Source organism: Lissotriton vulgaris, chromosome 2_2 (genome assembly GCF_964263255.1).
Source record: "Lissotriton vulgaris chromosome 2_2, aLisVul1.2, whole genome shotgun sequence".
NCBI classification, from domain to species: Eukaryota; Metazoa; Chordata; class Amphibia; order Caudata; family Salamandridae; genus Lissotriton; species Lissotriton vulgaris.
Window position 1 is genome coordinate 214,769,120 of NC_141688.1, and position 19,188 is coordinate 214,788,307.

At 42.5% G+C, this 19,188-nt stretch overlaps 1 protein-coding gene across 1 annotated transcript in view; it reads left to right on the forward strand.

The window, feature by feature from the left end:
- LOC147729256 (SH3 and multiple ankyrin repeat domains protein 2-like) overlaps positions 1-19,188 on the forward strand; it is a 2,641,300-nt gene that overhangs the window by 2,574,818 nt on the left and 47,294 nt on the right. The window contains exon 19 of the mRNA XM_086959557.1: positions 185-309. Coding sequence (XP_086815683.1) covers positions 185-309 — 125 coding nt within the window. The remainder of the gene's footprint in view (positions 1-184; positions 310-19,188) is intronic.

Sequence of the window (19,188 nt, forward strand, 5' to 3'; positions counted from 1 at the left end):
AAAAATATTACACCCTTCATTTTTACAACTGCTTTAGTTTGACTAGTTCAAAGGTCAGAATACGTACATAGCATTTCATGTTTATAGCAGCATGACATACCCCCAACACATACCATTTCATTTTCATTGGCAATGGGATGTGTTTGTCAAACTTATAAATGTGTGCTGTTCTTTGTTTCTAAAGCTGATACACCAATTGAAGAATTTACCCCAACTCCGGCCTTCCCGGCCCTGCAGTACCTGGAATCGGTGGATGAAGGCGGGGTAGCATGGCAGGCTGGCTTGAGGACGGGTGACTTCCTTATTGAGGTAGGACAGCATTATTATTGTCCATGTTATTCTTGACTACAAAATATAGTGCAGCAAATTTTTATGATATTTTTGGGATTTCCCTATTGAACTGATTAAGCGGCGTTGCACGTTGTTCTTTCTTTTTACTGCATATTATGCTGTTTGTGATGGACAACTATTTGGTTGTGCAAAAGTGTTTCTACGGTAATACTCTTTATAGTTTCAAGTAGTGGATTGTGATCAATTTGGATAAATCTATTTTTTTAATTGTATTGGAAGACAAAGGAATATGCAGACTAATATTTTGTTGGTCCAATGAAATTTCCACAGTAGGCATTTTCAGAGTAGGAAGGCTATGTGTGATATTTTGACACATGTGTGCACAGGTCCATTTGTTCTGCGAGTGCTGCTTTAGTAAGAATTGTGATGCTGATTGCTCCAAGCAGGGCTGTACAATGACGAAGAACAAGGGCCTGGACGACTCCAGATATTTATGATATCCTCATCAGATAAATGTATATACACATATTCTAAATGGGAGACAATGGAGTGCATTTCATAGAGTAGCACAGCAAGTTTACACAGAATAGGGCATGGCATGGAAACAGGGCCTCCACCCAAACCGTCTTACATTGTTGTGATGTCAGCTGTAGGTGCACAGATGATAAATAGACCGTGTTATTGAGAAATGTATGCTTTTTTGTAATGATAGTGTAAGTTTGTGTAATGAAAGGATTTGATAGCAAAGTCTAAGGTATATACTGAAGTCTATGTAGTTAAAGTTAAGATTGTGTAACACCTCTGAACTGCTCCCTGCAGTAAAGTGCTCTACATGAATTTTTGAAGATTTTTAGAGATTCCTTCTGTAATTTAGCAGGTCCTCAAACTCCCAGATGCACTTTCTCTCTGCAATATTGATAGCCTTTGAAATCGTATGTGTTAGATTCACATTGCTGCATTGAACTAAAAGCAAAGTGCGCCATCTCTGTTACTAATCACAATTCCTAATAGCTAGGCGTTCAGTCTTCGACAACTCTTGATATGTATGAAATAGGACAGCCAGGTCAGGGCTGTCCCACCGAGATCTGAGGGGGGGGAAGCATATCTTTTTTGCAGGATAGACCCTGGCCATGTAAGAGACTGTTATTCTGATCCATCTTATGCAAATGTATCTTATGCGAATATTCTAAAAAGCAGGTGGCGCATCTGTCCTTCCTGGTCATACACTTAATACGCACTGCTCATTAAGTAGGGTTCCTGTCATTCGCATTGAGTGTTGCCTTCCATCACTGTCCTGTTCAGGATTTATGCTTCTGGCATCTAAAAAATAGAACATGCACATAGGGCAGACAGAAGCCATTTGGATCCAGATCTCAAATTGTTTTCATTAATAACAATGTCAGGTTTTACCACTTGAAAGGTAACCTTCATAATCTATACAAACTGCACACTTTAGTGCCTCGACTTACAAATGAACAGAACTGCTCATATGGTCTTTGTGCTTCATAAAAGCACATTTATGAGAAGAACAAGCAGCTCCTACAATCAAGCTGAAGACATTTCTCATGCCGGCTTCACAGAAAGCTAGCTGGCCCTGTTTTGTGCTGACCCCGAGGCATGTCTAGCTGAGGGCCATAGGGCTAGCAAACACATGTTCAAGAGAGGATCTACATCTTTCCTCCATTTCGTTTTAAAAACCTTTACTCAGTTTTAGGAGACATGAGCTTTAAAAACAAAATTGTTGTTAACAAGGCCAACTTAGTGTTTAAGTGTTGTCTTCACATTAACAGTTCTTAAATGTTGTACGGGGGTCTGGCGTACATACCTGCTGTTGGAATAATCCCTTATTCAAGGAGGGCGGTGGTTATATGCATATCAATAAAGGCCCTCACAGTGATTTAGCGCCAAGGCGGTTATTGATGTCCTCTTGAACTGTGAGACCAAGTCACATACTCTTCACCTTATAAGTGAAATAGAGTCATTACATGCTGTAGTCATTCAATCAGTAGATTTGGAGAGAATTATGGAGGGATTTAATTAGTTAACTAGTGCCACTGGACTGTGAATAATAACTACAAAGATGAGAGGGAGGGAGCTCTGTAGAAGTGTTATTTTCTCCCACTGGAGCACATGTCCATGTTAACTCATGGAGCTAACTGTAATGGAATTGACTCATGGAGTTGACTCGTAGAGTTGACTCATGGAGTTGACTCGTGCAGTTGACTCAAGGATGTGACTCGTGGAGTTGACAACTGGAGTTGACACGTAGACTTGACTTGTAGAGTTGACTCGTAGAGACTGAAGGATGTGTCTCGTGGAGTTTTTGACTACTGGAGTTGATTCGTAGAGTTGACTTGTAGAGTTGACTCGTGGAGTTGAGTCACAAAGTTGACTCATGGAGTTGACTCGTGGATTTGACTCAAGGATGTGACTTGTGGAGTTGACTACTGGTGTTGACTCGTATAGTTGACTTGTAGTGTTGACTCGTGGAGTTGACTCGTAGAGTTGACTCGTAGAGTTGACTCGTAGAGTTGACTTGTGGACTTGACTAGTGGACTTGACTCAAGGACTTGCCTCATGGAGTTGACTCATGGAGTTAGAAGAGAGTTGCAAAAACCTTTTTTTCCTACCCAGCCTTTCACGTTATCCAGTGATCTTTACCTGGGTGTTGTGTTAAAAGATGACATAAACTCTATGACCGAGGTATAAAATCTTGATTTCTTCTTAAACAAATTTATATGGGTTGTTTGGCAGTAAAACAATGTAAAACAGTGATTGTTACGAAACCTACCTGTGCACAGGTAAAAAACAGATGTGTACATTACCTTGTCTGCAGTTTTTAAAAATCCTTTGCTACAATATCGCTGAAATCACTGTTCTTCAAACAGGAGGAAACCTGCTGGGCACCTTTAATGTGCAACTACATTCCCACACACCCATGACCACGTAGGAGAAGCACCGCAGATAATGCTGCTTGAAACCTTAGCTGCCGAACAGTAGCACATAGTTCCTTGAATCCCTTGTAGACTTCCCTGTGGTTTTTGTACAGTCCGAGGCAGCTCCTAGATTAACAAGTGTACCAGGAATCCTGTTTTGTCCACTTAATAAAGAAATACCTAAATATTCCCCTGAGTTAAGAGACTCTCCATCGCTTCCCTTACTGCTTCCTGTATCTCTAAGATGCCTGCGTCTGGATACCCTCATTGGCGACAAGTAGCGCTCTACAAATCTACTGATTGATTGATTGATAGATACTCTATGCTGTGATTAACTATCATCATTGATGTTTTAGTAAACAAAAATTGGTTTCAAATTTTTACCTTTTGACGCTGGCAATTCTATTAAAATTCTTTAACTGATCTGACGCAACCCACAAGGCACAGTTGTGTATTACAAATAACGACTGAGAGTGATTCATATTTAGGGTGGTCGTGGCACATGGCATCCTCCAGCTTTATCTTCCAGGCATGCACAAAGTTGCTATGGTCACTACACCGGCATCTCTTCATTGGTCAAATAGTTTGCCTATTTCAGCCAATATGTCACCTGCAGTTAGTATGGTGCATTTGTGAGGTGAATGATTGTGTTTCTGGAAAGCAGGGGATAGAGAGTTTGTATCATTTGTTTATATAAAATATAGTGTGTACTTATACAAACAATAATTTACCACTTGTATTGTATAAAAAGTGGCTGATAGGTCATGTTATTATGACTTTATTTTTTGTTGTGAGTATTGAATTTGTGCGTTTCTATATGACGGTGTGTGTCTGTTGTTTATACCTACAGCCTGTACAACTAACATATTTGACAGGTGCAGCCCCACTAACTTAAATCTACTACGTTAACAAACCATTACACAGATGTCGCCACAATGACATCTACCATTACACCAAATACAATACATATACAAACTTTTACGTAGGTTGGTTGCTCACCACGAGTTAATGACTATTGTCCGATCCATGTGTAAATCCGTCTGCACACAGGGATCAGAATTACATCTTTGAATAATGTATATATATATATATATATATATATATATATATATATATATATATATATATATATATATATATATATATATATATATATATATATATATATATATATATATATATATATATATATATATATATATATATATATATATATATATATATATATATATATATATATATATATATATATATATATATATATATATATATATATATATATATTGGAACCCCTGATTCCTGCATGCTGTATCCCAAATACTTGTATTCTCTGTAGTTTCCTCATCCCAGATCTGCTGATAACAGTTTAATTTGTGAGGTCGAAATGGCAGTTTAAAACTGCACACACAGTCTGCAATGGCAGCCCTGAGACTTGTTTAAAGGGCTAAGTAAGTGGATGGCACAATCAGTACTGCAGGCCCACTAGTGGCATTTTTAACTTACAGGCGCTAAGTACGTGTAGTGCCACTTTACTACGGACTTACAACTAAATGAAAAGTGGCAATTCGATACTTTTGCTATCTTTACTGGAGAGAGCATGTGCACTTTAGCACTGGCCAGCAGTGGTAAAGTGCGTGGCTAAATGCCAGCAAAAATGTGTTCAGAAAACAGCAGGGTATAGGCAAAAGTTTGGGAATGACCCTTCAGAAAGCGCCAACTCCAGCAGTGGGTTTATGCTTAGGGTAAAACTAGGGATTACGCATAATTCTGGGAGTAGCAATAGGATTAGTAAAGGATTTAATGTGTTAGCACTAGCTTTAGGCTTATAGATACGATTATGGTTGTTGTAAATATACAATTGAGTTGTGGTGTTGATATAGAGACCAAGTATATTACAGTTAATGCAGAAGTAGGTCAAAGTATTGACATTTAATGTACCAACTTAAAAACCTTCTAACTTACTTTTTATTTCTATTCTGAACACACTTTTCAATGTATGTGACTGTATTTATGATAAATTACTCAAGATTTTCTATGCCATTTTGGGTTGTTATATATCATAATTTACATGACTCAATGAAAGGCTATTGTTTTTTCCCAAAAATGTGACAACTGAACAAAATCTCGAAGCCTCTGGGTTTAGTTTGGAAAATGAAAGCATGAAATCCAATTCCCTGGCGATTCAAAATGTATCACTTGCGATAAATAGTACTACTACGCCCCCCCCCCCCCATCCCCTCACCACCCCAGTAAAGAGGGCTACATGTGGATCCCACCGTTTACAGTATCAAAAAACACATGTCCCAGTAATTACCGGTCCTTTTTCAATCGTACAAATTAATTCCAGCAGGATTGACCTATCAGTTTAGGCTGGGATGGGGACATAACTGCATCCGATGAGGGCCTGGACCAGTTGTATTCACGCCCTTGGTTGGATGCTTTCTCTGAAGCTGGACACAAGCACAGTTCAGCTCCTTTGGGATATTGCTATAAATCTCATGAGCAGACCTGGACATTGGGCATGTTTATTTTTATTTGCCTGTGAGATTAGGCGAGAAGGTGTTAAAAGCCTTAACTCTCCCAGGAGTTAGCGGCTCATAATTATTCTGCTCATTATTGTGGATCTCACCGAATGGCTCCAGCACATAATTGCAGAACAGGACACTAACAGCAGTAAACACAATCTAAAGATGTTAATGGCCCTCAAACATCCTCAATCGAAGAGTAGTAACACACATATATCTCATGCAAAATAAATATAGGCTTGAATGCAAAGTCGTAGAGCAAGACTACTTCCACAATAGAATACAGATACGAATGTCCTGAAATCTCTAAACGATTTGAAAGAGCTAACTCGTTCAAATAGTACAGGAAGAAGAATAAACATATGGAAACTAACTAATTTATTGTCTTTTGAGTGCTCGGGGAGGGAAGTTTTGTTAATGTTAACTGCTTTTGTGGATTGTGTTGGGGTTGTTTGGTAACCAACCCTTCTTCCCCTTTGAGCACCGGTGGAGACCTGCAATATTTAATTGACCCTGATATTTGTGGAGCGCCTTTCTTTTTACCTGCTTACCAAACATTCAGTGTTTTTTTAAACTTTTATTTTTACTACAGACTGTTCTCATTAAAGCAAACGGGCTACAGATGCATCCCCAAAAAGTTTTCCTGACTTTTAAAAATGTGTTTAACAGTTGCCAGTGATTCCCTGGACCACTGCCTACTCTTCAGCAAGAATTTTGTTTACATTCATAAAGGGCCTTTCCATATCCGAAGGATTTACCTCCTACAATGAGTAGTTGATGTTGGTACATTTTTTACGTTTAGCTAATGAACTACAGTAGCCTAACAGGGACACCTTTCAGCGCACCCCTTCTGCATATCGAACCGCATTCCATTCTGAACCCAATTCTAGGAGGCAAGAAACATTTCCAACTTCTAACACAGGATCACTGTTTCTGAGTATTTTGCATTGCATGCCAGATTACATAGAGCCTGGTATTTTGAAGGTTGTGTGTCTTTCTGGGTAATATTGAGTGATTCTGTGCTCCCTGCAATGTCCTGAAGACTCTGAATAGTGTTTGTTGATGCAGCATCTTCATGGAGCCGTTGGAGAGAGCGTTGTGGTTTTCACTGCACAAATACGTGTTTTGTAGATAGTGCCATCTCTGCCACGTTTCAAAGCTTTCTGTACATTTGGGTGATTTAGGATGTGTTTTATAGGCAGCGTGTCTCCCCGAGGACTTTGCAATTGGATTTGTGCGCAGAATTCTCCTTAGATCTTGCGTTTGTTGCTCAAAAGGACCTTGAAAGGGGCTTATTGATTTATATTACACATTTTGATCCCAGAATAGGTTATTCCTCTACATTTTGGTGTGTTGCAACTGGCGACTACGAAATCATGAAGCTTTGCTCTCACCAACTACAAAAAATATGGAAAGTTTGAAAAGTGTTTTACAAAGGTAAGTCTTTCTCGAGGACACTGCTTCTGGCGCTAACTGGCACATATATCAAAGCTTTTTGCGATCGCAAACGGTGTGATTCGCAAAAATCGACCGTTTGCGATCGCAAAATCAGGTTTTGGTATGCATGAAGGGTGAAGGCACTCGCAATTTGAGAATTCGCAAATATTTGCGAATTCTCAAATTGCAAGTGTATTTAAGGAATCGCATTTTGCGATTTCTTAAATGCAATGCATGAAACTTTAAAAAATAGCGACTTCGCACTTAGGGGGAGCAAATTACCATGAGGTTGAACCTCATGGAAATTTGCGAAAACTTTTGTGCATTTTTCAAAGTTTCATGTTGTGCACACACATGCCCTTAGGGCATGTGTGTGCGCAACATATGTGCACAGATTGATTTCAGGGTTGCAACAGGGTGTCCTTTGGACACCCCTGCACCCTTGAAATCGCATACTCAATTTGCGATTCGCTAATTGCTAATCTCAAATTGAGAATGTCTTCCCATTCATTCCTATGGGCCTCTAGGCCCATAGGAATGAATGGGGAGGTATTCCTTAATTGCGATTCACAATTTGCGAGTCGCAATTAAGGAATTTTAAGAAATCGCAAATTTTTCCACGATTTCTTCATGCATAGGCTTTTGCGATTTCTTAATTGCGATTCCTTAAAAATCGCAATTAAGAAATCGCAAAAGCCAACAATGATGCATGTGCCTGTAAGTGCTTTATGGCTTGTAGTTTTCCTCACCTTTGTCTGGTGAGTGTTTAGGCGCGGCCGAGGAGCAGCTATCCATGCGTACCCACATTCGTGTATGCCGATGCGAGGCACCCTTTTCAATACCAGCTACAGTCGTGAGACATAGTCGAGGACAGATGGAGGAAAACGTTCACACTCAGCTAACCTAGCACAGGCCAGCAATCATTGAGACCCGTGCAAAACCGTGCTCATTTAATTAACATTTTGCACGCCCCTACTCACAACCTTTTTCGTCTTAAAAACGTATACTTCCATTGACCAACATTTCTTTTTGCAGAAAGTGTCCGTTTGCAGCTCCTTGCTGCAGGTAATAAAGGCGCCTGACAGGTCGGCTGTCTTTCATTCATCACAAACACCTGTGGTAGAGGGCCCTTACTCTGGTGTGAGCTGCAGTGCGTAACAGAGCACTAAATTCTTATTAAACATGTATGTAGTAATACTGAAGACTCAGTCGGAAGTGTTCACATGCCTCCGGTACAGATTGAGGCACAATGCTCCGGGCAGCGCCCTGAGCACACGCTGAGGTCTTCAAACCGCTTTAATTCGGGCTTTTAATAATTAAGTGCAGGGCTTATAAAAGTTGCTGAGCTAAGTTCCAATTTCTTGAAAAAGAAAACAAACGTACATTATGTTTCAAATCACAGAACAAACGCGTATGTGTCCGTTTAAAGGTCTCCTGGTAAAATACTTGTTGTGCTTCTGTGTCTCTGGTCATTAAGACATCACCCTGGGGACGTTGTATGCGTGGGCCGTGTCTTTGTTTACTGAGATCGTCTCTAGACTCTGAGGGTACCTCTCAAGAATGAGGATCCTGGGGTGCAACCCTTGTAATCGAAAGGATAATTCAGCCCTGTGACTGTCAGCGTAAATCAGACAGACAGGTCTAGGCACACTTTTTAGGCTAAATGCTGAGTATGTAACCCATTCCCATTTAAATTCATTTAATGTTTATTTATTATTTTATGTTGCTATTCTGAAAATCTGGAATGGATACAGACCTCTTGCACTTGACAGTAGTCGATATGATGTCGGTAATTAGTCTCAAATAAATGCTTTTTACCGTTAAAACCGGTGCTAACATGTCGATTAAGCATTTTTCAGAGGCCATATTACATATACTCTTCCCTAGTGCAGGAACTATGGGTTGTATCACTGGTGTCGGTTTTTTTTAGTTCCCTACCAAGGAGGACTAGAGGTTACACAGCTTATTTGACAATGCAGGATGAAGCAAACTGACTTAAGCTTCAGTTCATCTTCCAAAGGTAAAAAAGGGAGAACGCATATTGTCCAAATTCACTGTATGTCAACTTATCAAAAATAGGCCACTTGAGTTTGTTCCAAGCCTCAGAGCAAACCTACTCCTGTGACATCAGCTAGAGCATGGGTACTCACAAATATCGGCCCAAGGGCCCCAAAGTATAGTCTGTGGTGTGTCCGGGGGCCGCACTGATGCCAGCGGGGTAGCAGTAATGGTCTGGGATTATTCTTTTGAAAACAAAATTGTACCGGGCACAGTACTGGATACTATTAGACAAGCATATAGACTTTAGAAACACGAAAATATGGTGCAAATCATTAGAACTAACGTGTAAACATATTTATAAAAATAATACTCTTTATTTATTGATGAGATTTTTTTAAATAAACAAAATATGTAAATATTCATAAATACATATAGATACTTATTGTGAATCACATATTCAATCACAATAGTATAACCTGAGGCCATATTAGCTTAAATTCTATATACAATATGGTCAGAAACATTCTGTAAGGCACATGATGGTCTATATACAGAATATTAGGCTGAGAAATATTTCAAGTCGTATTTATGGAAACACTGGTAATGTTTGTAGAATACCAACGCGTTTCAGCAAAGCCTTCTTCAGGATTTCATACCAGTGGTTACTCAGTAAAATCTTTGGTTGACTTTTGTACCTGAATCCAACACTTTATTAGGTCTCGCCTGGACATCGCATCCGAAGGATGCGTCCAGGCTGGAGACTTATAGTCGTCTGACACGGGGGAATGAGGGACACGAAACTGTGACGAGCGGCTGGATTGAGCTGCGTGCACGCGCGTCAACATTCACGCATGCGCACAACTGCTACACGCATACACAGCACTCACGCATGCGCACATACACATCCATACACGGGCACACATACCCCCGTCGCCGCCGCTTGCACGCGCACCAACATTCACGCATGCGCACAACTGCTACACGCATACACAGCACTCACGCATGCGCACATACACATCCATACACGGGCACACATACCCCCGTCGCCGCCGCACCTACACACAGAGACCCCCCATCTATGGCCCAGGAAGCGGCGAAGCGCCAGCGTGGCTCTCCCCGGAGCAGCGGGAGAGCCGCTCATTTAATATGCGGCGCAGCCCATAATGCCTTGCAGGCACAGGCATACACACAGACACACACAGACAGACGCGCAGACAGACGCACGCACGCACGCACACACACACAGTCACAAAGACACACACCGCGCACCCCACTATGGCCCACTTACCGCATCAGCGGCCTCAGCTGCCACCGGTCCTCTGGCCATCCACTCCGTGGGCGCGGGCTTCTCGTAAAGACGGAAGTCCCGCCCCACGACAGCCGTGAGCGTGCACATCCCAAAACAGGAAGTTCGGGAGTGTGCACGCTCACGGCTTCTTGTTTCTTTTACTAGTGAGTCGGAGATACTACACCACGATAAACAGTATGAACCGTTTTACTCTTCATTCGTTGCCCTGTCCACGCATTACATCACTACAGTATGCGGCCAGAGTAAGTCCTGTTCTCTTAGCTTTGGGTTTATGTTCTTCAGTGGTGGGCTGGGGCACATCATGATTACCGTTTTGCTCTGCCATTTTAGATGTTTGCTTGTTGTAATTGCGTGCGCACGTCTCAGTGCCGCCGAGCGCGAGGAGTATGTTTTTCGAGCTGAAGGGAGCAGGCAATTTTGTGGGCACTCCTGGCGTAGCAGGCATATAATATTGGCCGGAGGGAGCTTTAATATAATCATGGCGCCATCAGCCGCGGGCTCTTTCCGACCCGGTCTGCCACGTGCTTCTTAGCTGTTATTGAGGAGAAAATTCAATATTTTTCTGCGGCCGACGGAAGGGAGTCGGTGACACAGGAGCCGCCAGGACAGACAGTCTGTTAGTGGGCGGCCCCGCCCGGAACTCTCTGGCCAGGCCAAAGCCCTTTGTGCCAGGATCGTCTCTCTGTCCCCGAGGAAACCCGCTCAGGCAAAACAGCAGCGCAGTAGGGGTCAATCCAACCCTCAATGCACTATTAGCAACAGGACGCTCAGCCTGTGTCTCGGCCCGCGCCCATGACTGTTCCCACCTTCAGCAGGGCCGACGCGTTCTCCGGGCCGTTCCTCCATCGCAGTCTGATCTGCACTGGTGATGCATTAGTGCAGTTTGGGCCTGTTCTCCTTCCCACCTCTCAGTGTCAACGGTGCCGTCCTCAGCTGCCGCCGTCTGTCCCCTCACCACTGCGAGGTCCTAGCCTGCCAGTCTGATCCTCCCCCTTTCAAGCAAGGTCTCAGAAAGGGGCTCTCCGGCTCACGAACTCTAGAAGTTGGTCCTCTCCTATTCCGTGCTCCCACCTCATCTCAGCCAGCTCTTTGGATCAGTGGCAGGTCTATCTTTCCCCCGAGTCTTCATCGCCTGCGGTTGCAGCCATCTAAATATGCAGCTGCACGCCTCCCTTGGAGTTGTAATATAAGCCTGTGGCCTCTGTTTTGAAAAAGTGTGGGCATCGTCTAAGTCCCTCACACAGTGGGGCTGCTTGCGAGTTAATCAGGGCCCCCAGGACTGTCTCATTTCTGCAGCATGGCACTGGGTGGGGATCGGCAAGAGTCAGTAACAGGACAGTGCCCAGGCCTGGGCGATCACTGGAGGAAGGCCGTGGGGGCAAACTCTAATTCCCACGGCCCCCGCCTGCCTGCAATTTGTGGAGCACCATAAAGTTCAAGGGCAGATTTGGTAAACAGTGTTATGAGAGCCCGACAACCAATCTGCTACCTCAAACTCTGAAGTTGTCCAGGGGGTCGTCTTCATGCACAGTGGGAGGACAGTGCCAAGGCCTGCGCGACTATCACTGGAGGAGGGCCGGGGGTCAAACTCTAATTGCTACGGCCTCCCGCGGTGGCTGGCGGCCCGAGCATGCCTGCAGTTTATGGAGCGCCAAAAAGTGCAAGGACAGATTTAGTTAACAATGTTATGAGAGCCCGACAACCAATCTGCTACCTCTGAAGTTGTCCAGGGGATCGTCATAATGCACTTGACGTATGCCTCACCTAGATGATGGTAAGACAATTTTTTAATAAGCAGTTGATATTGTGACGTGGATACTGTGATGATATTAATATGTTCCCCTCGTCTTCATTGCTTAATTTTGCTGATGAGAAAATGTCACTCATAGATGTTGAAATGTCACTCATAATTACACTGAAATTATGAAAATGTCACACATAGCAATCTCAAACTTTGGCAGCTATGGCTACTGTACACCTACCTGTTCACAAGCCACCATATTGCAGTGCTGATGTGTTTTAAAATGAAGTTAAAGTGCAATCTGGATTTGTAATGGAAGCAACTGATAACTTGCTGTGGGGGAATTAGTGGGAATTACTACGGTCAATGTTTCTGATTTTACTGCATAGGCTGCATACAGTACATGTATGTTCCCCCATCATTTTGCTTGCAGTAACATTTAAATTGCTCAATATTCGAAAGGAAAATGATGCCTTATTCTCACAGCAAACTGGATATTGTTGGATGTTTGTGTCCCTGGTGCGGATTTAAAAAGTGTAAATGTGTCCGATGCCAGAATCCTACCAACTCTGTTTTGAATCCAATGAGTGCACTTTAGCTGTGGCCCTTCGTTTAAGTCTTTCCCCCATATGTTGCTAGCACATAGTGGAAAAATCAGGCGGGCGTCTTCATGGGTCTTTTTAAAATAGTTTGCTTGGCAAAGTTCAAGGAAGAGGTTGTGAAAATGAATTTTGCATTTTTTTCCTTAAAATTTCCCTACTCATGTCATGCCAACCAGGACAGTTTGCCCATTACCAGACTTCCTCATGTCATGCCAACCAGGACAGTTTGCCCATTACCAGACTTTTTGTGATATGCAGAGACAGTAGCGTAGGAAGGTGCAGGCTGCCCCCGGGGTCATCACTGTGTGTGAATAATTACAAATGTGAGGTTGTGCATGAGGTGCATCATCAGAGCTGTGTGAATAATAACAGCTGTGAGCCCCGTGCTGAGGTGCATCATCAGAGCTGTGTGAATAATAACTGTGTCAGCCTTGTGCGTGAGGTGCATCATCAGAGCTGTGTGAATAATAACAGCTGTAAGCCCATGCCAAGCATGCATCATCAGAGCTGTGTGAATAATAACAGCTGTGAGCCCGTGCCAGAGATGCATCATCAGAGCTGTGTGAATAATAACAGCTGTGAGTCCGTGCCTGAGGCGCGTCGTTAGAGCTGTGTGAATAATAACTGTCAGCCCCGTGCGTGAGGTGCATCATCAGAGCTGTGTGAATAATAACAGCTGTAAGCCCGTGCCTGAGGTGCATCATCAGAGCTGTGTGAATAATAACAGCTGTGAGCCCGTGCCAGAGATGCATCATCAGAGCTGTGTGAATAATAACAGCTGTGAGTCCGTGCCTGAGGGGCGTCGTTAGAGCTGCGTGAATAATAACTGTCAGCCCCGTGCGTGAGGTGCATCATCAGAGCTGTGTGAATAATAACAGCTTTGAACCCGTGCGTGAGGTGCATCATCAGAGCTGTGTGAATAATAACTGTCAGCCCCGTGCCTGAGGTGCATCATCAGAGCTGTTTTTATCACTGCCATTTCCACTTGGAAGTACAGAGGACTATCTATCTCTGTGCCATTTCAACTTGATGAGAAAATGACAACTGGATGAATGAAAATGCTTGAATTAACTGAATTACTGAAAACGACATTTTGGCACACTCAATACCATCCTTTTTAGGTCTCGCCTGGAAATTCGCATCCGAAGGATGCGTCCAGGCTGGAGACTTATAGCGAGCTGACACGGGGGAATGACGGACAAAAAACTGTCACGCGCTTCTCCCCGGCTGGATTCAGCTGCTTGCACGCGCACCAACATTCACGCATGCGCACATCACAGCCATACGCATACACAGCACTCACGCATGCGCACATACACACGCATACACAGGCACACCCCCCGTCGCCGCCGCCGCACCTACACGCTGGTCGCTGGTGGCTTTTAATCAGGATTACCTAGAAATAAAACTCACAACATAGGACGAGTTGCCATGCTACGCTTCTGTACTTCAAATGCTTCTCTTTCAGCCCGTGCCACCCTATTCCACCCTCCTCACCTCCTCTCCACCAGAATCGGACTCGGGCTCCTCGGGCACATCTTCCTCCTCTCCAATGGTTCCGATCAGATCCAGATCTGCGAGCCGCGGCATCCTGCAACCACAGTTTCCGCTCTCTTCACCTCCTGCCACTTCTCTAACCCTGGCTCTGTGCGACACGTGAGAATCTCAACAACGGAACTGGGTGTTACGTTGAAAGTGCTCCGACCGGAAGTAGTCGCCCTTGCGAGATAGGAAGTTTAATCCCTTTACACAACAGCCATGTTGGGTATGGCCTTGCGCATGCGCAACAGCATCTCGGCAGATTCAAGCCCCCACCGGCGTAAAATGTACTCGAGTTGTGTTATATGTGAAATGCTAACATTACTAAATACGTTAGCTTGCCTAGTAGTGAAGTACCTCTGGCCCTTTCCGTCCTTTATGCTAACTATTGTAATTTTATTTATATAGCTTTTACTACTCCTTATAACGATAGGCGCTAGTATGCAAAGATAACAGTGAATCGAGAACCCAAGTGTGTTTGTTTTCTCTGTTTGCAACCTGTCTCCCCTGCTCTCGCTAGCTGGCAGAGTTGTTGCTACTATTCTCAAATAAAAAATACCGGCCCTCTGCTCATATTTTAAAGAGTCTACAAAGACATTACGATTAAATTGAATTTATAGCTGAAAAAGTCTGTATTGATTTTTAACTTGACCTTTCTGTCTTTGTTTACTTGAATTATCAGTAAGGTATAACTTTGGGAATCACTGGGTGTTGAGCGTGGTTGCCAGACTTGAACCTCCTTCAGTTTTCAGACCCCCCCACCCCCACCCCATCCGTTTGCAAATAGAATGTACATATAAAAATTATTTAGGCACATCATTAAAATGTTTAACTTTTCTACAAGAAATATTGTATATGTACTTTTTTATGCAAAGAAAATGTAAATACTGCATAAATGACTTTTCTACAACACATATTTTATATGTACTTTTTTATGCAAAGAAAATTAAAATGGCGCATAAATAAAAATAAAAACATTGCCATTTACAGTACTATTGCTCAAACTTAAATAATGCGAGACCTATTGCATTGCAAATGCTTGTTCTTTAAAGGGTAGATGTTCCAACTACACTATTTGAATCTTCATTTACAGGTCCGATGTATTGAATAGTTGGCGTGATCTAATGTTGGATCGGTTCCCAAAGTGGAATTCTGCTATCTTATATCTAATTATGTATCCCCTATGTAGCTACTAGTTGTATATTCTGTTTTGTATCATCTTCTGGAGGCTTACAAAATAATAAGTAACTTTAAAAATCAGGTCTAAAGAATGCCAAATAGAAAGGAAAGCATTTATTTGCGGGCCAATAAACACATGCCCATTTATTTAGTATTTTTTTCTGAATATTAGTGCTCAGCAACTAAACAGCAGCTCGTGCTGCTGTTCACCAGGGGGGCCGCGTGTAAAGATCAAGAGGCACAAGCGGCCCCCAAACGTACTTTGAGTACACTGTAAGTAAGTAAGTAAGTAAATGCTTTATTGTTCAGTTAATAAAAACCATTACAAATAGCTTTTAGCAGTAAAAGAAAATGGTCAGTTAAAAAAAAGACGGTTAAAAAGGTCGGTCTAAAACCATAAAAAGTGGGATGATGTTCATCCAGCGTTTAATACAAAGTAAATTTCTGTTTTAGATAAAAATTTGTGTATCTGTCCAAGAGCTTGCTTCCGGCAAGTGGGTTGTTCTTTCCCCTCCGGGGACGGACCGGCTATCTTCCAGAGTGTTCATGCCTTTTGGGGAAAGAACTTTAATGTTCTTGGTCGGTATGGGTCTCTTGCCCAGTCTGAGGACTGGAGGCAGATGATGTTGTATAAGTGATGTCGGTGTCCGCTTGTGCTCTCGTCGTTTTGAGCCTGGATTCTGCCACTCCGAGCTATTTTACCAGTCGGCAGGCCATTTGCACGTCGTCTCCTCTAAGGCAGCTCAAAACTGCTTCTCTGCAGGACCTGATTCCTTTGTTTAAAAATAAGGGTCTCAGTAAGTTCTTCCGGTCTTGCTGCAGCTCTTTGCAGATGGTTATGAGGTGTATGATGTTTTCCTCGTGCATTCCGCACAGGCGGCATTTTGCTGGTTTTGATGGTCGCAGCCACGGGGCCATGTGGCCCGCTGCTGGTAGCACTCCAAGTCGTAGTTTTAAAAATTATTCTTTTGTTGTTTTGGAGAAACTGTTCACCAGGTACGCCTGTGGAGTAAGTATGTTGTATGTTTGCACAGTCAGCCAGCCATGTGCTCTCTTAGCTAATGAGGCTTTGTCTTGCAGGAGGGATTCCTTCTTGACGATTTTGTTTATGGTTTTTTTGAAACCTGACGGGCTCCCTTGGAGGTCCCATAGCTGCCTTGCCCCAAGGTGATTGATGGCATCCTCCAGGAAATGTCTTGCTGGACAGTCACTTTTACTTTGTAGATCTTTCCAGAGGAGTACACTGAACTTGAGCAGACCATCTTGTTCCAGACCATCTTACGCAAGTAGCAAAAACGCCACTAAAGAGCGTCTGTTCCATTTTGGCACCAGCGACCACTCAGTTTGCCCATTTACTCTGCTCTTAATGAATGAATAAATGAAGAAAGATATTTATAGCGCAATTGCTGCTTCATTAGAAGCACCATAGCTCTTTAACGTTCAGAGAATGACACTACACAATACAGACAGGTCTTCAGCTGGGCCTTAAACAATTGGGATATGTCGAAGGTACCAAGGTGATGCAGCCAAGTCACTTGGCAGGTAGCTGCTGGCGCATGGTAGCCAGGCCCTGCGGCATTCGAGGCATTAGGAAAGATCACAGTCTCACAGTACGAAGCCAGAGTAGTTATGGCTCTGGCTGCCTCCATGTTGGCGCGTGCCGGTGCTCTTCATTTGTGCTATCCTGTTGGCCCAGGAGGACAGCATGCTTGTCAGATTTTTATGAAATCTACACGAGAAACTGATAAAAAATTAACCTAATGGACGTCAGTGGGTATCTAGGCATCCGGCATCGAAGCAGAATCCATGTTGATTTCCCGGTTTGGGAGGGTCCTTAAATCAGCCCACACCTGATTTTAATTTTAATTTAATTTTTTTATTTTATTTATTTATTTAATGCGATTTTATATAGTGCAAACTTTACCCAAAGGTGTCAGAGAGCTTTACATAAGAACCAGTTGCAAAACATAAGGACTATGCGCAAACCAATATGATATTTCTTTTAAAGGTCACTGTTGCAATGTATAAATGTACTTTGTAAGGTAAGTAGATCCAGTAGTCGTAGGTATTCTTGAAAAGGTGTTTATTAATTAAAAGCTGGTAAATAGGAAGGCCCCACCGGGAGCAGCATCCAGCTGCTCAGCCCCACTCATTCAAACTGACCACACATTCAAACCATGCACACAGGAACATTCTAATGACATCACACACACAGGCTGAGCAGCAGGGAAAGAGATGATCAGGATATAACACATCTCCCTCTTTTAAAACAATGAACACAAAAGAAAGCAAGAAAAACTAAATACAGTATGCCCTGATGATGACAAGGTCAGGATTTCAAATAAGCAGTCAACATAAGAAAATGAATGACTGTAAGCAAAAATTATGAAATAGCAATATATCATAACATAAAAATTATTGCATAAAACACGAAAAGAGGAATAATATCCTCTCGCACAAAACCAACGCACGAAAAGAGGAATAATATCCTCTTGCACAAAACCAATGCAAAAACTTAAAGTGGTTCAAAGCAATAAATGTAGACCCTGCACGACTCTTCGCAGTAAAAATGTGAACACCTCTATTAGAATAGAGCACTATGAAATAAGTGGTTCATCAAAACATACAGCATAAATAAATCTCAACACTTACCAAAAGTAGTTCCAAAACATATATCAGTATCACACGCTCCAACATAATAATCACTAGAAATACATTAAATTGAGCATCGCATCTCAAATTGCGCACTTATATGGCTCAACAAATTAAAGCAAATACAATAAAGAATGAACACCTCAAATAAATTGAGCACATATGTGGTTCATTTTCATAAATAAAAATCTAACATTTCCACGACTCAGCATAGTAAAACCTGACAACTAAAATCAACATTTAAAGAAATTCAGTAAACATAAATTGATCCATCAAAATAACAGTAAAGAAGCACTTGAATAAAATACTTCAGCACATAACAGTTCCACGCAGTAAAAGTAAATAAGTCAGTCACTCTGAACACAAAAATGTAAATGAATACACATGTGTTTAGCAAATGATTGAAAATAAGAAACTAAAATAATAAAAGTAGTCACCGTTGTCAACCGGAAAACATGCTAGACGTTGTAAGTCATGTAGAAATAAACAGTACCTTGTCTCGATGAAAATAGAACCAAAACATCCCAGAGACTTGTGGAATGCAGGGTTTCAAAGAAAAGATAGCGTGCCAGTCGCTGTAACAAATTGAAGAAATGAAATAGGCAAGTATGATAAAGCGTGCCTATCGCTGTAGCACGATGGTGAAATGCGATGGCAGACACTTAGAAAGGCAAACCATTAGAAAGGAAACGCTGTTGGCATGAAAGCGCTAGATTGATGACGACAGCACGCAGCAAGCATCACGCTGTCACGTCTTCACCAGATGGCTCACGGCGAAAATGTGCTGACAGAAGAAAACTCCGAATGGACAAAGGCGGTGACTCATAGTCTGACATCACAGCAGCAGAACGCGAGGAGAGCTTCACTTCGCTAACTCCTCGAAGCCCTCAGAAGACGTCATCAATCACACTGAGGCAGGGAAGGGGCAAAGATCGCTGCAAACCAACTGACAATTCAACTGCCATCTGCCAACCGG